The following is a 22,838-nucleotide window of genomic DNA, read 5'->3' as shown; positions in this document are numbered from 1 at the left end:
CCTGGACACTGGGGCATTCACAGGCAGGTTGGAAATGCCTGGGAGAGGATGGCCTCGAGCGGCCGTCCCCCAGGGGCAGCTGGCAGTGGTGGACAAACACGCTGCCTCCTCCTGCCTCACTGAAACACCATCTCCCAGAGGTGCCCTTGGGGGTGGAGCCTCGGTTGCCCACGGTGGTCAGCCGCTGGCTAACATACCCTGAATCGGCTTCTTCTCACTCCCCTCTCCCTGCCCCCATCCCCTACCTGTGCTTCCGGGGATCACCTCCCGGATAAACGCCTTGTCCTCAACTCCCTGCCACAGGATCTTCTTGTGAAGCAACTCAACCCACGACAGTGGCTTAAACCCTCTGCACTTCAGCTTCCTCCTCTGCAAGATGGAGAGTCCGATATGTGCCTCTGAGACTGGGGGGACACAAGCACAGGTCTGGGAGGCTCAGCACCGTGCCCAGTACTCAGCAGGCGCTGGGTTAGCGCCCTTACTCATACACACAGTAGGTGTTTAATAAAAGCTCCAGTCCCCTCAGATGGCTCAGGACACAGAACCTCTCTGTTCCTGCCAATCAGGCCCCACCGGTAAGCCAATCCCTCAGGCCTGACCATTCCCGATGCTCTTGGTTGAACACCTTCCAGGTGGCCTCCCTCCCATGCTGGCAGCAAAGGGCTCCCTGGGGACCTCCTGACAAAAGGTTGGGCCAGAGGCAACACGTGGTCTGGAAGATGGATGTCTGAGCTCCTCAGAGGTCAATAAAACTCCTCCTATGTACTGAGCCAGGCACTGGCTTGGGCTTCCCCTACATTATCTCATCTAATCCTCTCCACAAACTGCAGGCACTGCACTGCTCTTCTGTCGTGGTCCAGGAGACTGGGCCTCAGAGAGGCCCCCGCAGCCCAGCAGTGACGGGTAGAGCCTGGATTCAGCACTTGTCTGTCAAGCCAGAGCCCAGACTCCTCACTGGGAGGCAGGAACATGCCATGTTCACCTCAGATGCCCTGTGCCTGGTGCAGGCTCTGCACAGAGAAGGAGCTTAGGAAATGAGCCTTGGGCCGGACTGAACCAAATAGGGCTCCTAGAAGAAATTGAAAGATCCTGTTTCCTGTTGGACACGGCGCCCCTGAGGGTATTGCTGCCGCCCAGCTCCTAGCACAGGGCCTGGCACATAGTGATGTTCAAGCCAGGTTTGTGGATCAATAAAAAGGTGAACATTTAATATCCTTGGCCAGAATTTACACTATGGCCCAGATCCATGACTGCGTTAGGAGTTATCCTATACGATTTTCCCATTCTGTTGTCCCTGCTGCATTCTTCCCTTCGCTCTCCCTCTGAGCTCATCTAAGCGTGTCTGAGGGATGCTGTCCCACTCCCCCATCGGTGGGGGATAGGGAAACCTAGAGCAAGCGCTCACTGTGTGCTTTAGCGTATGTTACCACATTTCATTTCCACAATAGCCCTAGAGGCAGGGCTGAATGGTACCACTGGACAGATGACCTAGAGGAGTTGGATGACTTGTTCAAGGTCACCTGGCCAATTGGAGGCTGACGAGAGATGATCTCAGGTCTGCCTAGCCCCCAAACTCGTGCCCTTTCTCCACCACCAAATTCCCTCCCAGCCCTAAGTTGCTTCCCTTCCCCATCCAGTGTGGCCAGTGCAGACCTCCGAAGTGTCAACCTGGTGACACTAGATCCGTCACCTTAGGGTGGAGTGAGGGAAGCACCTGGGGATCAGCTTACTAATTCAAGGTGCTGATGAATTATTCACACCACCATTAACTTGGAGGCCCTTTCAGCCTCACCTCTCTTTCCCCTGCTCCAGACCCTCAGGTCCTGGCCTGCCCCAAGCTCGGCAGACCTGCGGGGCCCCCAGCGAGGAGATGCTGGCAGAGCTGGAGTTCTGTCTGCTGCTGGCAGTGACACTGCTGAGCCCAGTCCCCAGGGCCCAAGCCATGGAAGGTAGGAGCTGCTGGGGACAGGCAGGAAACCTGGAGGGGGGCAGAGGGGTGGCAGGTAGCAGCGGGGTCTCAGGAGGTTTCCATGTGGAAGGCCAGAAAGCGGAAGGCCCTTTTGGGGGCAGTTGGCCGAGTTGAAGATGTATTGCTTCTGAGATGGGGAAAGACGATATTTATCAAGTGCCCACTGTGTGCTGGGTGCTTTCCACGTATGAATGCATTTAATCTTCACAACCAGCTTCAAAGTGGGTATTAGTCCTCCTTTTTACAGAGGAGGAAACTGAGGAAGAGGGAGGTTAAGTAACCTGTCCAAGATTACATGTTTACCAAGGACGAAGGGAATGGCTCAGAGAACGATTAAAGATTTGTTGTTGGAATGAGTCCTTATTTTCCTCCTGAGGGCCTGCTGTACTTTCCCATCGCCAGCCAAGTGAAATCAAAGGCATTCAGTGCCTTCCCAGGTTTGGCTCCAATCTCTATATAACATCCAACCTCGGTTCCCAGAGTCCCTCGGGCATCCCATACTCTGGCAGAGGATCACACCCCCTCCTGGAGATGCTTCACCCTCAGGGCTTTCACCCGCTGTGCCCTCTGCCTGGAAGGTCCCTTTTCTCTTTTTCTACCTGAGAACATCTGGCTCATCCATGAAGCTCAGGTCAAACACCACCTCCTCCAGGAAGACTTCCGTATCCCTTCATCAGCCTCAGAAACTCCCTCCTTGGGGATCTTAGAACCCTCTGCTGGCACCCTGGTCCCGGGTCGCTTTGTGCCGCTCCAGCCCTCTGAGCACTGTGTGCCTGTCTGGGAAGCCAGGGCCATCTTCAAGGGGTGTGTGTGTAGCGGGGGCTCAGCCAGCGGTTGCCAGTGCCTTGTCTTCCTGCAGGTTCAAGGGGGGCTCAGGAAGGACACGTAACTTTCCAGTCACCTAGTTGGTGGCAGAGATGGCCTGGGCACCCAGGTGTCTCACCCCATGCCTGGGTGGTGGGAGAAGCTAACTGTTCCCATTTCTAGCCACTGGGGCTTCAGTGGCCTTGGGGTGACCCTGGAGTTCAGGGTGCCTGCCGGACAAGACCTCTACTTGTGCTGGGACCCAGGGCCTCCTGGGCCACCAGGAGTTCTGCTCCAACCTTCTCACGGCTTTTCCCGTCCAGTGGGCAAGGCTGGGGGAAGGACAAGGACAGGCAATGAACAGGATGTCCCTCTGTCCTCTTGCCATAGAGGCATGAATCAGACATTGCTCCCGCCCTGGCCTGTCCCCAGGGCCAGGCAGGGAGCCCTGATGTGAGCTGGGTGTGCATCTTGTAGCCTCTGCACTGCTTTCTCTCATCCGTGTTCACAGCCGCCCAGCAAGGTCATTATCCCCATTTCACAGATGCGTGACTGAGGCTCAGGTAGGCTAAGTGATTGTGAGTTTGAGCCTTTATTCATGCCATTTCCTCCCTCCAGATCTTCCCCAACTCACAAAGCCTTCTTGCTCCTTCTAGCCAAACTCAAACATCAACTCCCCTGTGTCCCTCCCCCAACAGTGCTGGCCCTGGCAAGACCGCCCCCGCTCCCTCTGGACCCCAGAGCCCGTGTGGCCCCAGCGCAATCACGCCACATGGCTTTGTCTCATTTGCCTAACTCCCCCCATCTTACCCCACAACTGGGAACTCCCCAGGAAGGGGCCCGTTATGAGTCAGCACAGGCCTGTACAGGGCACATGCTTGGCAAATGTGTCTCTTACAGGAACTTCGGTTAAGTATATTCTTCAGGATGCTTCTGGTTGCAAGGGACAGAAACCTAATCTGGATGAATTTAAGCAAGAAGAGAAATGCAGTGGCTGGTGCCAGGGAGGCGGGAGTATAGCTGAGCTGGGCAGCTTGGGTTCTGGGACATTCCCTCTTTTCACATGGTTCTTGCCATTTGCTGACAAGCTCTCTCAATGGGCCCTGAGCGGGGTCCACCCAGGGCTCTCACTCCCAGCTTAGGTACCAGGGAGGAAAGGGTTCTCATCCAGGCACTCAGCAGCAGGACTCTGGTGGCACAGGCGCACCCCACAGGCCAGTCGCTGTGGCAGTGCTGAGGGCCCCGATTGCCCAGCTAGGATCCTGTGTCCTCCTGTGGGCCTGGGAAAGACGAGGGAGGGTTACCACATGGAGGCAAGGGAAGGGAGCAGTGTCTAAAATTGAGGGCATGTTGTCGCAAGAGGTGAAGGAATGAGGGCTGGGTGGAACAAAACAGGAGATGTCAGCTACAGCAGTAACTTCCCTTTTTGGGCCTCAGTTTTCTCATCTGTTAAATGGAGTCAATAACACCTGCGCTGCCTATTTTATGGGGATATTGTGAGGATGATATAAGATTGTTCACTGATTCATTCACTCAGCAAATATACACTGAGCACCTGCTTTGTACCAGGAGCTCTTCTAGGTGCTTGGGAGACAGCAGAGAATAAAACAGACGAGAATCCCTGCTCTCATAGAGCTTACAGTTTTGTGGAGAGAGACTTGGCAGTGAACCAAACAAATAAGGAAATAAATAGTACATTTGACAGTGATGGGTGCGATGGAGAAAATAAAGCAGAAAAGGGAGAGAAGGGGTACAGGGATGGAGAGAGGATTTCAGTTGTAAATATGATGGTTGGGGAAAGCCTCACTGAGAAGGTCATTTTTTTCAACTTTTAAGTATGAAAATTTTCACACACAAAGTGGAGAAAATAGTATAATAAATCCCAATGTCTCCATCAACCATCTTCAACAGTTATCAACATTCTGCCTTTCTTGGCTCTTCTATCCTACCCTTACCCCCATTTTAGGGGGACAGATCAGAGAAACTTAAAGACAATCTCAGATATCACACTATTTCACCCATAAATATTTCAGAGTATATCTAACAGATATATATATATAGATAGATAGATATTCCCAATATTTTTATAATGATATAATAATTCTTTAATTTTATCTAATACTCAGCTCATGTTCAATTTTCCCCATTACGGCAAAAAAAAAAAAAAAAATCCCATTGCGATTTTTTTTTCAACTCAGAATCCAGACAAGGTCCACACATTGCTTTCGGTTGATATTTGACTCAAGTCTCCCTCCCTCACTCTCTCTCTCTCTCTCTCTCAGTCTCTCTCTCTCTTTTTTAATCAACTTCTCTCCTGGCAACCACTTTTCTACTCTCTGTTTCTATGAGTTTGACGCTTTAAATTCCACATATAAGTGATACCATGCAGTATTCGTCTTTCTCTGTCTGGCTTATTTCACTTAGCATCATGCCCTCAAGGTCTATCTATGTTGCTGTAAATAGCAGCCTTTTTCAAGGCTGAATAATATTCCATGTCGTATGTATCTCCATTCATCTGTTGATGGACACTTAGGTTGTTTCCATATCTCAGCTATTGTGAATAATTCTGCAATGAAGATGGGAATGCAGATAACTCTTTGATACCCTGTTTCCATTTCCTTTGAAATATACCCAAAGTGGAATTGCTGGATCATATGGAGTTCTATTTTTAATTTTTTGAGAAGCCTCCATATCGTTTGTCATAGAGGCTGCACCAGTTTGCATTCCAACCAACTGTGCACAAAGGTTCCTTTTTCTCCACATCGTTGTCAACACTTGTTACTCTCTTGTCTTTTACATAATAGCCATCCTAACAGATGGGAGGTGATATCTCACTGAGGTTTCGATTTGCATTTCCTTGATGATTAGTGATGTTGAGCACCTTTTCATGTACCTGTTGGCCATCTGTATGCCTTCTTTGGAAAACTGCCTATTCAGTTTCTCTACTCATTTTATTTTTATTTTACATTTTTAAATTTATTTTATTTTATTTATTTATTATTTTTGGCTGCGTTGGGTCTTCGTTGCTGCACGGCCTTTCTCTAGTTGCGGCGAGTGGGGGTACTCTTCGTTGCAGTGCACAGGCTTCTCTTGTTGCGGGGCATGGGCTCTAGGCATGCGGGCTTCAGTAGTTGCAGCACATGGGCTCAGTAGTTGTGGCTTGCAGGCTCTAGAGCATAGGCTCAGTAGTTGTAGAGCATGGGATTAGTTGCTCTGCGGCATGTGGGATCTTCCTGCGCCAGGGCTCGAACCCATGTTCCCTGCATTGGCAGACAGATTCTTAACCACTGTGCCACCAGAGAAGTCCTCTACTCATTTTTTTTTTTTTAATGGAGAAGTTGAAAGCCTTCCTCTTTATATTTATTTATTTTTGTCTGTGTTGGGTCTTCTCTGCTGCGCATGGGCTTTTCTCTAGTTGCGGCGAGCAGGGTCTACTCTTTGTTGAGGTGCGCGGACTTCTCACTGCAGTGGCTTCTCTTGTTGTGGAGCAGGGGCTCTAGGTGCACAGGCTTCAGTAGTTGTGGATTTCAGGCTCAGTAGTTGTGGCTCACGGGCTCTAGAGCACAGTCTCAGGAGTTGTGACACACCAGCTTAGTTGCTCCTTGGCCCGTGGGATCTTCCTGGACCAGGGCTCAGAACCCCTGTCCCCTGCATTGGCAGGCAGATTCTTAACCACTGCGCCACCAGGGAAGTCGCTATTGATGGTTTCCTTCGCTGTGCAGAGCTTTTCATTCAATGTAGTCCCACTTGTTTATTTTTGCTTTTGTTGCCTTTGGTGTCAAATCCAAAAAATTATTGCCAAGACCAACGTCAAGGAGCTTACCTCCTATGTTTTCTTCTAGTTGAGTCTTTTTTAATATAACAGTTGTGTCTCCCCCCCCCCACTTTATTTACTGTTGAAGCACCTGGGTCATTAGAATTTCCCACACTCTGGACTTGACTGAATGTGTCCTCACGGTGTCATTTAGATTGTTCCTCTAGCTTCCATAGTCACTCTAACTTATAGACAGATCCAGAGACTCCATTAGATTAAGGTTCCTTTTATTCCCCCCAAGAAGATGTTACAGGTGTTTCATTAGGGCACCAATTATTCAGTGTTTCACTTTGACGTTGAGATTGGTCAGTGAGTTCAGGGGTTGTTAGCCTGATCCATCTATTATAAAGTTCCCTATAAAGGTAACTTTTTTGGCATTTTTTAATTATAAAAATTTACAAACATTAGCAAAGGTGAAAGAATTTTACAGAAAATATTTACCTACTCAACCAACTAGGTTTTATCTCTCATCAGTTACCTTTTTTCTCAGTGATTAGAACAGACAACGATAATGATGATTCCATTAAGGTTTGCAAAGTTATGTTTTTCTAATGTTGTTATTCTTTCTGTAGTCTTCTTTAAATAACAATTTTTCTTCATCAGCTATTTGGTTATCCTGATATATATAGTTTGTAACAGGAAAGGCAAAGTAAATGCTTAATTCTTTCTTCATGTAACAAGAAGAAAATGAGTTCATGCCCGAGCAATCTCTAAAGGAAATCAATAATCTCCTTTTTAGTTTCTTTTAGTTGTATTATGAATTCATTCATTTTTATATATTTGATGGGTTCCAACCCACTGCAATAAATTTTTTTTTTTTGGCCACTCCCGGTGGCATGTGGGCTCTTAGTTCCCCAACCAGGGATCGAGCTTGCGCCCCCTGCATTGGAAGCACAGAGTCTTAACCACTGAACCGCAGGTAAGTCCCTGCAATAAATTTTTTTGAAGCTCAAATTATACCTTCTTTAGCCAGTGGGAGCCCCTTCAAGAAGGTTTCTGTGTCTCTTGACACAATCCCAGCAGTTCCAATAGTTTCTTTACTTTCTGGTGTGACAAGATATCCCAAGCGTATTTTGTATATTTACTGCCCTAGACTATTTCTTTAAGGAGCCCTGCTTCATTTTAGTTAGACATAACGATCCGAAGCTAATTTAGTTGGACATAATAATCCTAATCTAAGTCCAAGTGGTACAAATACTACCAGGATATCATTGCTTTTAGGGTTTTTTTTTTTTTTTTTGGTACGCAGGCCCCTCACTGTTGTGGCCTCTCCCGTTGCGGAGCACAGGCTCCGGACGCGCAGGCTCAGCGGCCATGGCTCACCGGCCCAGCCACTCAGCGGCATGCGGGATCCTCCCGGACCGGGGCACGAACCCGTGTCCCCTGCATCGGCAGGCAGACTCTCAACCATTGCACCACCAGGGAAGCCCCACTTTTAGGGTTTTTAATGAACAAAGCTAGGAAATTAATATTTTTAGAAATAAAAATAAATCAAATTCGTACTGATGTTTTCAATTCAAATTAAGGATCTCAAGAGTTCTGCTTAGTTTTTTAATTCTATACTTGTATCGCTCTCCTCTTACACTGCAAATCTTAGTTTCTATTGACATTAACATACTTCCTTTACTCCAATATTTAAAATATTGTAAAATAACGGTATTCACTATTACCACTAATAGTAAGTCTACTGAATATAGTTTAATTTTTTTGTGTGTTTCATTTTGTTCTTGGGATCTATTCCACTAGGAAGGTACAGTCAAAATAGTGTATTTCAACATCGTTTGAAATCATTTTTCCCATGTGAATGTGCCTCCAACTTGACATATAGTTAAGCTTATTTGTTTTAGTTTGGCATATGGGTTACTTAAATATTTTTGATAATTTAAAAATTATATTAAAAATTACTCATGATTATAAAGTTAAAATTATCAAATAAATTGCATTTAAAGAGGTCTAGCAGTCGCGCCTGTTTCCTCCCCTTGGCTTACATCTTCCTGTGTCAGAGAACAATTTTTATTAGTTTCCTTCCATTGTTTTCAAAATATAAGCAAATATGTACATATAAGAATGTAGTTTGGGGGACTTCCTTGGTGGCGCAGTGGTTAAGAATCTGCCTGCCAATGCAGGGACCATAGGTTCGAACCCTGGTCCAGGAAGATCCCACATGTCACGGACCAACTAATCCCGCATGCCATAACTACTGAGCCTGAGCTCTAGAGCCCGCAAGCCACAACTACTGAGCCCACGTGCCGCAACTACTGAAACCTGCGCGCCTAGAGCTCGGGTTCTGCAACAAAAGAAGACACTGCAATGAGAAGCCCGGATACTGCAACAAAGAGTAGACCCTGCTCGCCGCAACTAGAAAAAGCCCGTGCGCGGCAACAAAGACCCAACGCAGCCAAAAATATAAATAAATAATAATAATAATAAAAAGAATGTAGTTTTAACTTTGTAGTACTCTGTGCACATTTTCACTCAGGATGGCAGCAGGTAATATTATTTTTAATTTTCGAATTCCCCAGTGCACATCTCTAGTGCCTAGCAGTTGCCTAAAATTATAGTCCCACCTGACACTTCTTATCTCCTTTCCCTGCTTTATTTTTCTCCAGATCACTTATCACTAGTTAATATGCTCTATAGTTTCCTTATTATCTTTATTATTTGTCTTCCCCACCAGAATTTTAGTCTATTTGTTCCTGCTGTAACCCCAGCGCCTAAAACAATGCTTAGCACTCAAACAATATTTCTTGAATGAATAAAAGAATGTTTGGCAAGTATTTGAAGAATAAGTAAATGAATGAACAGCTACATGAATAAATGAATTGACTTAGGGCCATGACCTCATGCTCCCTCATCCCATCCCAAAGAACCCGCTTTGGAGCTGGGCCACTACCCACGACCCCAGGGCTGACTCTGAGACATTCTTGCCTCTCACCACAGGTGTCAAATGTGGGGGTGTGCTCTCAGCACCTTCTGGAAACTTCTCCAGCCCCAACTTTCCCAGGCTCTACCCCTACAACACGGAGTGCATCTGGCTGATTGTGGTAGCTGAGGGCTCCTCCGTGCTGCTCACCTTCCACGCCTTCGACCTGGAGTACCATGACACCTGCAGCTTCGACTTCCTGGAGATCTACAACGGGGCCTCCGGGGACCAGGGCAACCTGCTGGGGAGGTTCTGCGGCCAGGTGCCCCCACCGCCCTTCGCCTCCTCCTGGAACGTCATGTCTGTGGTCTTCCACTCAGACAAGCACGTGGCCAGCCGAGGCTTTTCTGCAGGCTACCAGAAAGGCAAGGGGGATTTGGCAGTAGAGAGGGTGGCCCTGGGTGGGGATGGGGGGAGGGCGGCGGGGTGAGGTGACGGGCAGGGTCTCAGCATCTTAGCGTGTAGGCTGCTCTGTAATCTGGATGCCCCTGCTCTCATAGCTCATGGGACAAAGGCAGCCTCTGTTGGTGGTGGGTTTTTTTTCTATTGGTAGTCTTGGTGGTTGTGTGTTCCCACCTTCATGGCAACACTCCCCACGTATCCCTCCGTTATTCCGGGAGTCCTCGGAGGGTCTCACTGTGCTCAGGAATGAGGCCTCTCGCGCTCTCCTATCCTTGTCCTTCTCACCCCATACATGACATCAGGACACTGGAGGGGACACCGTGTTGCCACTGCTGCTGATCCCTCTGTGGCATCTCATGTCACGGGCACAGGATTCTCTCCCCCTCCCCATCATGTCCTCGGAGTGGAAGGTGCATGGGCGTCTGCATGGAGCTGGTGACGCTCTCCCTCCCAAAGCCTTTCCTGAGCTCGCCTCCTATATAGTGATCCCTAACCCCTCCCTCCCCCAGCCAGGCTTGGAGCCTACCCCTCAGGCTAGTGAGGGGAGCAGAGGCTTCACCCTCCTTGCCTTTCTTTCTCCTTGACTCATTCCTCTTTCCTCAGGCTTCTCTGCACAGACTCAAACCTCCTACCTTCTCCCAAGGCCAAAACCAAAGGCCTTCCTCACAACAGCTCAAGCAATAGACTCCACAGAGGCTCCTGGTGCGCGGGGTTCACCAACAGCAATCAGGGCCGAGGCGAGGGTGCACACAGTTCTATGCCTCCAAAGCCAGACACCAGCTCCCACTGGCTTTGGACGCATAGTATTGTAGAATGGAAAAACACAAGAACCACAGACCGATCTAATCATAGCAGTGGAGTTTTAGATCCCTAGATTTTTAGACTCTTAGGGTATCAAAGTTATAATACCATGTGCAATGTTTTCCAATACTTTTTAAAACAAGAGTACCCTTATATCAAATGGAACCTTATGTTAATCCCTGATATGTAAAAGAGATAAAGGCAGCATTTAAAAAAAATAATTTTATTTATTTATTTATGGCTGCATTGGGTCATCGTTGCTGTGCGTGACCTTTCTCTAGTTGTGGTGAGCAGGGGCTACTCTTCTTTGCGGTACGTGGGCTTCTCATTGCGGTGGTTTCTGTTGTTGTGGAGCACAGGCTCTAGGCGCATGGGCTTCAGTAGTTGTGGCACGAGGGCTCAATAGTTGTAGTGCGACGGCTCAGTAGTTGTGGCACACGGGCTTAGTGGCTCCGTGGCATGTGGGATCTTCCCAGATCAGGGATCAAACCCGTGTGCCCTGCATTGGCAGGCGGCTTCTTAACCACTGCGCCACCAGGGAAGTCCCAAAGGCAGCATTTTTGTTGTAAGCATTTATAAGTTCATATTTTTAACGTTTACTTATTATAAGCCAATCATTGAAAACATAAGTAAATATTGATGGCCTCCGATTAGTTAAATTTTTACATATAAGATATGTGACTGTGGATGCTATCTTTCATTGAATTAAAAAATAGTTTGAATACAGAAAAAGAAGGACATTTACACCAGATGTCTGCAAATAGATGCCCTGGGGCTACCGTGGAGCCCCAGAACACATTTTGAAAGTCTCTGCTGAGGGTATTGACAGCGGACGGGATCTCACAGACTGTCAAAACCTGCCCTCTCATTTGACAAACAATACACCTGAGACCAGAGAGGGAATGTGCCTTCCCAAGGTCACACATCTGGGAAGGGGAAACTGGGACAAGAAGTCAAGGCCTTAGCCGCCCAGCACAGTGCTCTGTTCACACAGCCATGCCACGGAGTGGGATTCTGGAGTCTCAGGAGACACAACCGAGTGTGCCCCTCCCTGCTGGTGGCCTCCAGCTAGTCCTGGCATTCATTATCACCTAGCTCCCAGTTGTACTGGCTACACTGGGTTCTAAAGGGCTTTCACCAGAAACTTATTAAACTCAGCATGCGTCTGAGCCTGGTGGATCAGTCTGAACAGGTCTTATGATTTCTAATATTCCCATGAGGCTCAGAGAGGCTGAGTTACTTGTCCACGGTCACACAGCAATAGAAGACTGAGCTGAGAGGAGACCTGTCTTCAGACGTCAAGCCCATCTCTACTCCTTTAGATCCTCCCTCTAAGCCTCAGTTTCTTCATCTGTTCGGGAGATTTGATAATGTTCCTGGTCTCAGGTACCTCAGCCTCTATGCTCCACTAGCCTGGTAGGAGGGGACAGTGAGACTGATAAGGTCAAGTGCACAGACTCTGAAGTTAGTCAAATCCTGCCCTCCCTGATACCAGGGGGTGACCTGCTGTCAGGGTCCTGCCCTGTCCCTTGGGGCCTTGCCACTGCAATGGCTCTTGCCAATCTCCACATCTCTTTGCTTCAGGGCTTTTTCTGAAGCTTTGGCAGGTCACCTCTACCCCCAGCGGCCCTCAGCCTCGATTCTGGGGAATGCCCCCGCTCCCCCACCCTCTCTCCCTCGCTGCCCATCTGCGGTCCTCTGTCTCTCCCAGATGAACTACTTGGGCTCAAATCCTTGTCTCGGGCTCAGTCTAGGTGAAGCCCAACTCACACAAGTAAGTTACTTAACTTCTCTCTGCCTCCAGTCTCTCAGCTGTAAAATGGGGGAAACCACCGTGCGTTCCTCATGGGGTTATGGTGATGGCCTAGAAAGATGGCCTGTGCCTGTCACTTACCAAGCGCTCTGTGGGTGGTGACAAGAATCCCGTGAACACCTGTGGGCGTGGCATTTCCCAAGGGAGGAGATGGGGGAGCCACAGGGAGGGAGAAAGTTTGGTTCAAGCGGGCTCCCTTGCAGATGTGTGTGGTGGCGTCCTGACGGGCCTGTCGGGGGTCCTCACCAGCCCCGAGCACCCCAACAACTACCCCAACAACGTGGAGTGCCGCTGGGTGATCCGAGCCTCTGGCCCCGCCACCGTCAAGCTGGTCTTCGTGGACTTCCAGGTGGAGGGCAGCGAGCAGTGCACCTACGACTACGTGGCTGTGCTTGAGGGGCCCGGCCCCGCCCATGGGCACCACTACTGCGGCAGCTCCAGGCCCCCCACGCTCGTGTCGCTGGGCCACGAGCTGCAGGTGGTCTTCAAGTCTGACTTTAACATCGGGGGCCGGGGCTTCAAGGCCTACTACTTCTCAGGTAGGAGGGCCGGAGCTGCACGCTGAGCGCCCTGTGTGTGCTGGGCTCCTGCCTCCCCATCACGCCTGTGGCGGGGTGGGGAGGGGTCGTACTCTTCTGCCTCTGGGCCTTACACTTCCTGCTCTTTCTCTGCCTGAAATGTTCTAGCACACCCTCTCCCGTCTGGCCGATGCCAAGGCACAAGCATGTCACCTCCTCTGGGAAGCCTCCTTGATTCACTCAGAATTATTCCCTTCCTTCAACTCCTTAGAGAAGTTTTCTCATAGCGATGATCTAACACATCACTTCTGTACCTGGTTTGCATGCTGATTTCCTCTGCTTGACTGTGAGTTCCTATGGACTTATCTTTGTACCTGCTACATAGAGGGTGTTCAATTAATGTCTGTATGAATGAATGAATGAACCCTTGGGAATTAAACTGTCTAGTGGAGGAGATAGAGAAGGAAACAGACAATGACAATGCACTGTGATCTGTGCTGTCTAACAGTAAGAATCATGGATGACTTCCTGGAGGAGGAGAGAATTGAGCAGTGCTTTGAAGGTGTTAGCCAGTGGCAGAAGAAAGGGAAGAGTGTTCCAAGCAGAGGGATGAGCATGTGCAGAGGCACGGAGGACAGAGAGGATTTGTGTGCTTGTACTACTAGGAAATATTTGGTGAGGCTGGAAGGTAGGGCTGGATGAGGGGCAGGGAGAAAAAGGGCAAGGTCAGGTCATGAACCACCTTGTCTGTCAAGTCCAAGTTGGACTCAACTCCGAGGAGAGGTATTAGGCATTGTTATTGAATTCCTATCAGGGTCAACACTCATGAAATGGTTTACCAATTGGAATGACAGTCTCCGCTTTCAGCTAGTTTCAGTTTAAAGCAGGCTTTGGGATCAGTTGTCTGGTTTTCTGGCCATGGTGCCCACAACCTGCCAGGGTGGCTTAAGGACCCTATAGCACCTACTGCCCAAGCTGTAGCTGCAGAGGGTGACAGTCTCCACCCTTCTCACCATTGCTCCTTCTGTCCTGCTCTCCCCAACCCAGGAGAATGCCAGGAGGTATACACGGCAGTGCGGGGCAACTTCTCCAGCCCACAGTACCCCAGCTCCTACCCCAACCACATCCGGTGCCACTGGACCATCCGCCTGTCTCTTGGCTACCGGGTCAAAGTGTTCTTCCTGGACCTGGAACTGGAGGGCCCCAACAGCCTGACCAAGACCTGTGACTTTGACCATCTGGCAGCCTTCGACGGGGCCAGCGAGGAGGCGCCCCTGCTGGGCAGTTGGTGTGGCCACCACCTGCCACCACCGGTCACCTCGAGCCACAACCAGCTCCTGCTTCTGCTGCACACAGACCGTAGCACCACCCGCAGGGGCTTCTCTGTGGCCTACATTGGAGGTCAGCTGGGGTTGAGGGTATGGGCGTGCTGGTGGGGGAAGGTGAGGCCGTGGTTCCTGGTCTTTGCAGCCTCCTTCCTCCATCTCACCAACTTCTCGGTTGGCTGCACCACTGCGGACTCCCGTCCTGGGACCTCTGAGGCTATATCAACGTGGCCCTTGCTTATTTTCACTATTACAGTGCCCTATTTTTCCAGCTTCTAAATCCACAATTCCTAATTCCTCCCTATCTGTCACCTTCCTCCATGGGCCCCTGGCCTCTCTTGTACTATGATTAATCCTCTGTATCCAGGGATAATACACAAGATATGGTAATACTATTTATGGAAAACAATTGATATAATCATGGAGATGCTGACCAACCTTGCTTGTACAGTCATAAGTCCTGACTGACAGTGGTTTGAGAAAATGACCTTTGGTTTCCTTACACAACAAGAAGCCTAGAGCTAGGCAGCTGCTGTATTGGTTCAGGGACTCAACAGTGTCCCAGCTGATATGTCTGGGATTCTCTTGACCTCATGACCACAAGATGGCTGCCACAACTCCAGACATCATGTCCATGTTCAAGGCTGGAAGAAGGTAAGGGAGGTGCCAGCCACAAATGTTCCTTTATCAGGAAAGTAAAAGCATTTTCGGAAGCCCTCAAAAGACTTCTTCTTGTTCTCATTATTTTGAACTTGGTCATATGGCCATGCCTAGCTGAAGAGCTAGGGAACTTAGCACTCAGCTTTTCCATCCTCCATAGTGCTAGTTAGATTTGCCAGCTGACAGCAGCTATCATCTATCCCCTCCTCTCATCATCCTTCCCTGGGCCACGGTCCCAGAAATGCCTGTGCTCTGGACCCATTTTGCCCTCTGCCTGACGAGGCTAGAGCCTCTTGTTGTGCAGGTGCAGAAACAGAGGTGCAGAGAGGAAACAACTTTCACTGCTGTCACACGGGGAGTGGCACAGCCAAGGCTAGAACTCACACCCTTGCCTTTTGTGTGGCTAAGCAGGGCCTGGGGAGGAGGCCCAGGACTGAGCTCAGACGGACGGGGGCCTCAGCCAAATGCTGCCATTTACTGACCATCCAACGGTGCTCACCTGTGGGAGGAGTTGATGGATGCTCTAGATAGGCGGTCGTTAAGATGAAATGAGGTAACACAGGTCACAGTGCCTGCCTCCGAGGGCATCCTTGCTGAGTGTGGATTTCTTTCCCTTATGTGTCTCAGTCCTGGTCTGCATTCAAAAGATCTTTCCTCAGGACTTCCCTGGTGGTCCAGTAGTTAATACTCCATGCTCCCAATGCAGAGGGCGCAGGTCTGATCCCTGGTCAGGGAACTAAGATCCTGCATGCCACACAGTGCAACCAAAAAAAAAAAAAGTCTTTCCTCTTCTTTCTTTCTTCCTTTCTTTCTTCCTTTCTTTCTTCCTTCCTTCCTTCCTTCCTTCCTTCCTTTCTTTCTTTCTTTCTTTCTTTCTTTCTTTCTTTCTTTCTTTCTTTCTTTCTTTCTTTCTTTCTTCCTTTCTCTCTTTCTCTCTTCCTTTCTTTCTTTCTATTTATTTTTGGCTGTGTTGGGTCTTTGTGGCTGCACACGGGCTTTCTCTAGTTGCAGCGAGCGGGGGCTACTCTTCGTTGCGGTGCGCAGGCTTCTCATTGCAGTGGCTTCTCTTGTTGCGGAGCACAGGCTCTAGGCGTGCGGGCTTCAGTAGTTGTGGTTCGCGGGCTCTAGAGTGCAGGCTCAGTAGTTGGGGTGCATGGGCTTAGTTGCTCTGCAGAACGTGGGGTCTTCTTGGACCAGGGCTCGAACCTGTGTCCCCTGCATTGGCAGGAGGATTCTTAACCACTGTGCCACCAGGGAAGTCCTTCTTCCTCTTTCCTTACCCATGTGCAAGAGGAGTTTGGGGGCCCAGGGATGGTTAAGGAAACGGTAGAGCTGCAGCAAGCTAGTGGCAGCAAAGTGACCTGGGCAGACGCTCCCTCTGTGGGCCTCAGTTATCTCCATCCATAAACCTGGAGGAGAGCTGTCCCTCTGTTAGAGTGACCCCTTTCCCAGAGTGCACTCAGAGAGCCAGGTGCCATGGGGCTCTGCCCCATCTAGCTGGCAAGTCGCTTTCTCTCTGCGGGTCTCAGTAAAATGAAAATATCGACTGAAGGAGCTGAGAAGTCCCTTTTACTCTGCTGATCTTATTTCTGGTCCTGGGTCCTCTCCCAGCTGTGTGTGATCTTGGACAAGCTCCTTCTCCTTTTGGTGCCTCCAGAGACACCTCCCCGATGGCTGTGGGAGCCCAGGGTCAGACACTGCACTAGTGCTGGGCCAGGCTCCAGATGTGGCCCAGGCTGCAGGCGGCCTCCCAGCTGGAGGACAGCCTCGGCATCAATCAGGGGTGACACACAGTTCAGCATCACCAAGATCATCGTGGGAGACGGCGGGCCCATAAATCCCCGACTGCCCAGACACCAGAGGCTGATATATGTCTGAGGCATTTCCCGGAGAGGGGTTGAGACTTCCAGGCCTCTGCCTACCAGCTCTTTCCTTTTCCTCCTGCCAGCCACCCAGCTTCCTTCCCCCTACCCTCCCCCCTGCCCCAGCACGCACTGCCTCCGTACACACACGCGTGCACGCACACACAGGCTCGCACGAGCCCAGACACTTAGAGTCACACAGGCCTGGCTGGGAGGGGCTGCAGGGAGCCACCACATAAGGTGGAGAGACCAGGAACTGTGGGATCTTACAGACGCAATGATTAACATCCTGGCTTAGCCACTGCCGACAATTTCACCTCTCAGAGCTCCGGGTTCCCAAACTTTCAAATGCGTTTAGTCATGTCCACCTCAAGGCGTCATCATGAGGAGGGAGAGTGGGGCTTCCTTCACCACCCTTTTCAAACTGCAGCCACTGCAACCCTCACCCACACACGTTCTGCTCTCCCCACTCCCCGTCTTTCTTCTTTGCTTGATTTTCCTTCGGACTACTCTGACGCTTAGGTGTATATTACATATTTACTGCCTCCTCACTCAACTAGAATGTGAGCTCCAAGAGGGTAGGCATTTGTGGCTGGTTTTTCTCTTGTGTTTAGAATAGCGCCTGCACATAGTGGGCCATAAATACTTCTTAAATGATTGAATGAATTGCCTGGTATATGGCAAACATGATCAGCCAAAATAGCTTTCATTATGATTAAGAATATTCATTCATTCAGTCAGTCAGTCGTTTATTCAGCATTCGCTGCACCTGCCAAGCTCTGTGTTGGGCTCAGAGGGCGCTGAGAAGTAGGCAGGGGGCCTGCCCTGGAACTCATAGTTTGATGGAGTTAAATGGAGTAACGCGTGTAAAACGTCCTCATAGGACTGCTTAAGAGCCATCCCCTCTCTGGGCCTCGGTTTTCCATCCACCACCCTTTGGATAGGGGCTTGGAGAGCGTGGGGGTCAGACCGCCTGCCCCCATGGCCTCCAGCTCCCCACTCCCGTCCATCCTCAGTGGTCCCCATGAACGTGAGTTGCTCCCGCACGGACTTCCAGATCCTGATCTCCGCGCAGGCAGTGGCCCCGCTAGAACGGACCAAAGTCTACCTGGGCAGCCGGAGCTGCGCTGCTCAGGAAGTCGGCAGCAACTTCCGGATCCAGGCCCGCTTTGACACCTGCGGCACTGAGTCTCAGGTAGGGGCTGGGGGAGGAGGGCGGGCACGAGCCTGGATGCAGAACTCAGCCCCTCTTGATTTTACCTCAACACGCTTGCTCAGTGTAGACACAGCAAAGAACTCAGGGGAGACAGAGAAGGGGTGTCCTGCTGCACAAGCTGGTGACAACCAAAAGCCCCTACTGGAGGCCCCTCCCTCAAGGTCCTGGGAACTGACTGTTCCTGGGGGCCTTCCTGCTGCCCCCCCTCCCCCCTGGAGCTCCCCAGGGCCACCCGGCCCCCACCCCTCTAATGCACAGAGCTGTTTGGGTGCTGCTGCCTCCTGCCCACCCCCTCCCCAACCTTGCGATCCAAATCCCTCGCTGGGCTCCGCCAAACAAAGGGGCCCTTCGAGAGACAGGATCCGCCTCCCTCCAAAGGCAGCGAGGTGTACAAATGAGGTTTTTCTACTAGCCTTGTATTTCGGAGGCCTAGAACCCAGGCTTGGGGCCCTCAGAGTCACCTGGTAGTGGCCCAGGAACCCTGGATGTTTGGATTCTCAGGGACAGGTTGGGAAGGGGAAAGGCGGAGAAGGCACAGTGGTCTCCATCGGGGACAACACCCCAGCCTTGGTGACGAATCTGGGGATTCGTTAGACTGTCTTGGCAGAAATCACGTGCTTTCCAGCAACCGTATTTCCCCACCACCCAACATTAACCGAATGTATGCCTCTGGCCCCTCCAGTCCACCCTCTGCTTCCCCAGCCTCCTGGCGGCCATCATCCTTTTAACCTGAGCAGAGGAGAAGTGGGAGTCAGTCTTAGCTGCCAGGATAATCTGCCCTCACCTCTGCACCATGCCCTAAATCCCCTTGGGGTTTTCTCTGGGGGCCAAACCACATTCCATAGAGTCATAAAATGATGGAGACAGAGAACCCCAGAAGCAAGGAATCATGAAATCTAGAACAAAGAACTCACAGACACTCAAGGTCTCATAATCACATAATCATAGAATCTTGGCATCAATATCATGGAAACATAAAAACTGAGAGCCTCAGACTCATGGATTCTTAGTGTAACACTTGTAAGTCCTAGACCCATGAGGACCAGTCTCTGCATTGAGTTGCTTTCAAAGATGCACAGTTCAAATGGCCAAAAGCCATGACAGCCTATCTGTGCATCTCTTAAGAACCACAGAGACTTGATTTCATAACCGTTAACACCACATTCGTGTGGACTTTCTTTCCTCCTCAAGTCTCACTCATCAAAACCCCATGAAACTTCCCCGCACACCTGTTTTGTGTGATTTTTCCCTCCCTTCTTTAGTATGTGGATTCACTTCGGTCCTTTCACTGGGTCCCCTTCCACTCTCAGGTTCTGTCTTTCTTTTTCCGATTCTGTGTCACAAAAGTCCAGGACACCGGTTCTCCTCAGAGGGTGTGGTGGTAGACAGGCTGAGGGCACAATGCAGGAGGCTCCTCTGGGGACATGGACTCAGAGCTTTTGGGAAGTCCAGAGTTGGGAGAGACCCACAAGGTCATCTGGTCCATGAAACTCCAGACCCGTGATTCCCCTTCACTGCCTTCCCCAAAAGGACCACCCAGCGTCCAACGATGGCAGCTTCCTGCAGGTCACGCCCGTTTGCTCTGTTCTGGGCAGCTTTGGATTTTAGAGAAGCCTCAGCTCAGAAGAGCCATGACTGGACGGGGCAGTTGGGCGGCCTGAGGAGTGTAACGGCTGCTCTAGATTAGGGGTGGGTGGGGAGAGTAGCCCAGCATCACTGCAGCACCCGATCCAGACCACACCAGACTGCCCGTCAAAATGCTGTCCCTCAGTCCCCAGCCCAAACACTCCACTGTCTCAGGGTGTCCTAAGTCCTGCCTCCTTCATCCATGGGGGTGGGGAGGGCAGAAATGTGACGGGCTCCCCACATCACACTCCTCAATGGCTCTTCCCAACCCCAGGGTGGTGCTACTGGGCTGAACAGCACTCAGCCACAGGGACACATAATTGCTGCAGACATAATTGGGCAAAACGATTCCATAAGGAAAGTCCCGTAACACCAGGGACAGAGCATCTAACTGGGAGGCAGGAGACTCGGCTTATGGATCTAACTCTGGGCAAATTACTGCCTTTGCGGGGCCTCAGTAGCCACATCTGTAAATTGCCAAGGAAGGGAGATTGAACTAGATGTCCTGAAATTCCCCTTTGGTTCTACAGTCTTTGGTTTGAGTGAGGTGTGATGGCTAAGAGCACAGTTAAGAATCAGGCAGATCTGGAAGAGAATACGTTCCCTGTCAACTGTGTGCTGTGTGACCTCAGACAAGGGATTTAACCTCTGGGCCTCATTTTCCTTATCTGGCAAATGGGGATATTAATGGTACAAATAAGAGAGGGTTGTTGTGAGAATTAAATGAGATAATGCCCTTAAAATGCAGAGCCTGGAACATGGCGAATGTCCCTGTTGTTACTGTTACTGTCTTTCATAGCCACCACGTCCTTCAAGCCAGAGCCAGCACTGACCCATCAAATATATATTGTCTTTTCAGACACCGTCGTAGTGCCTCTTTTACAGGTGGGGACACAGGCTCTGAGTGGGAAGGGAGTCAGTAGCCAAGCTGGGACTGGAAACCAGGCTCTGGAGTTGTGCCCCCTTGGCACTCAGTGCCTACATATCCAGGGGAACAGGGTCAGCCCTGGCCCCTTCAGGTGTGAGCAAGTGCCCCTTGACCCCCACAGAGAAGAAATAACACTTCAGTGATCGTCAGCGTGCTGTACATCGACTTCTCAGCCGGTGGGCAGGAGGATATCCACGAATACGAGGTCCGCTGTGAGCCGAGGCGAAAGGAGGCCTCTGTCCACCTGCTGTCCGGCTCCCACTGGCTTGGGCCCTATGCTGCCACGGCAGAGCACCTTCAGGAGGCACCACCCAGGGACGAGGCAGAGGCACTGGAGGGCCCCGTGGCCATGGTGGCCCAGGACACCAGTGACATCATCTTCCTGGGCCTTTGCATCCTGGCTGGAGTCCTCATGGTCATTGCCATAGTGGTCCTGATGCTGCTGTAAGCAGGGAGGGTAGGGAAGTGGCATCTGGCATCCCTGGGAGGCAGCTTGGGCACCCCACAACAGGGGCAGGACCAGGCCTTGCTGACTTTATGATGACCATGGGCAAGTCACTATCCCCCTCTGAGCCTCGGTTTCCTGGGGACCTTTACTCTGCCCTGCTTATCTCACAGGGCTGGCGTGAGGCTCAGAGAAGAGGATGGATAAGAGCTGCGTAAACTATAGCATGCCATGCATGTGTGTGCAGTTGTTGTTGTTGTTATTAATTTTGAAGATTTTCTGCTATAGAAAAGAACTCTGCTGTGTGTATTTGTCAGCATAGATAGTTGTGGTCACTGGCGACAGAGTTGATAAAACTGACTTGTTCTATAACTTGTATGACTGCTTCACCAGCTCAGGATACCAATAAGACCCCTCCTAATTTTCTGACTAATTGCTCATCTTAAGCATTCATTAGCAGGAAGTTCGGTATCCATCCAGGGGCCTCCACTCTCCTGAACTGATCCAGGAACCCTGAGGACTTTATCTAAAGCAGATTAGTCCTGCCTCCAAACTCCAGGAACAGAGAGAAGAAGCTGAAACCCTGCCTAGTGCTGTTGCTTTAGCCCCTGCCACATGGTGGCGCTGTTGAAGACTGGTCTTGGGCATCCTGGTGGATGCCTGTCCACTGGATGGACAGACCCCTAGAGTATAAACCACAGGCAGGCCCATACTATGCTCAGTAGTGAGGCTGGAGGCTGAGGACTGGTGTCTCTTTCATGTTGGTATTTTTCCTTAAATAAACCATGATCCTTGACTGAAAAACTGATGGAAGTCCCATGTGTCTCTGTCCTCACCCTGATGTTGAGCTCAGATTACTAGCCCATCCTTCTCCTCCAGCTGAACTCTCTGTTGAGCCCTCTGGACTTTCTCCTGCCATTGGACTTCACTCAGAGCTACTCCAGTCCACCCACATTTTTCTAAGTTCGCACCACAGTGACCAGGGGTTGGATTTCCAATGCTTCCCTGTGAGAAGACCTCTGGCATCCTTATGCGAATTGGTCCAGCACTCCCCAGAGCCCTATATATCAAGAAGTGGAGGGCTTCCCTGCTGGCGCAGTGGTTGAGAGTCTGCCTAGCAATGCAGGGGATGCGGGTTCGTGCCCCGGTCCAGAAAGATCCCACGTGCCGCGGAGCGGCTGGGCCTGTGAGCCATGGCCGCTGAGCCTGCGCATCCGGAGCCTGTGCTCTGCAAGGGGAGAGGCCAAAGAAGTGGAGCAGTCTTGTTAATGAAAAATAAACAAAAAATACATTTATAATACATGAATTTCCCCTGTTCACCTTTATATTTACATAATGAATCACTTTCATAATAACAAAAATCTCCAAATTGACCGTGCCGACCACTGACATCAATTTAAAAAATTGTAGTCCAATTACAATCCCTTCAACAATCCAACAAACATCCACTGGTTTCTAGCCTTGTGCCTATTGCTGCGACAGGCTCCAGGCATACAGAGAGGAGCAAGTCAAAAGAGATTGCTGACTTCAAGAGGCTTACAGTCAAGTGTAGCCAAATCAGGGACAGGGAGGGCAGAGAAGTTGGTAATTTGCAGAGAAAAGACCTAGAGAGAAAAGAGCTGATATAGCAAGAAATGAATCAAGCAAGGGAAAAAGAGTAGCCTGCACGTTGGGAGAACTGGGCTCAAGTCCACACTCTTCTTTTTAATTGAGTGAGCCTGAGCGAGCCACT

General features: G+C 50.3%; 1 protein-coding gene across 1 annotated transcript; it reads left to right on the top strand.

Moving 5' to 3' along the window:
• The first annotated feature begins 1,870 nt into the window (after positions 1 to 1,870).
• Positions 1,871 to 21,509, top strand: CDCP2 (CUB domain containing protein 2). Its single transcript, XM_067712403.1, has 6 exons — positions 1,871 to 1,949; positions 9,528 to 9,875; positions 12,730 to 13,065; positions 14,092 to 14,445; positions 17,908 to 18,086; positions 20,783 to 21,509. Exons 1-6 carry the CDS (start codon positions 1,871 to 1,873, stop codon positions 21,107 to 21,109), a joined length of 1,623 nt encoding a protein of 540 aa, XP_067568504.1. The 3' UTR covers positions 21,110 to 21,509.
• Positions 21,510 to 22,838: the final 1,329 nt, after the last annotated feature.

The sequence above is a fragment of the Pseudorca crassidens genome, chromosome 2, assembly GCF_039906515.1.
Source record: "Pseudorca crassidens isolate mPseCra1 chromosome 2, mPseCra1.hap1, whole genome shotgun sequence".
Classification (NCBI taxonomy): Eukaryota; Metazoa; Chordata; class Mammalia; order Artiodactyla; family Delphinidae; genus Pseudorca; species Pseudorca crassidens.
This window is presented reverse-complemented; position numbering and strand designations above follow the sequence as displayed.

Bases quoted from the DNA above. Each gene is read 5' to 3' on its own strand.
- CDCP2 (XM_067712403.1), top strand. From the start codon at position 1,871: ATGCTGGCAGAGCTGGAGTTCTGTCTGCTGCTGGCAGTGACACTGCTG. The intron at 14,446-17,907 runs GTCAGCTGGGGT...GTCCATCCTCAG, and splicing joins CTCTGTGGCCTACATTGGAG to TGGTCCCCATGAACGTGAGT. The intron at 18,087-20,782 runs GTAGGGGCTGGG...TGACCCCCACAG, and splicing joins CCTGCGGCACTGAGTCTCAG to AGAAGAAATAACACTTCAGT.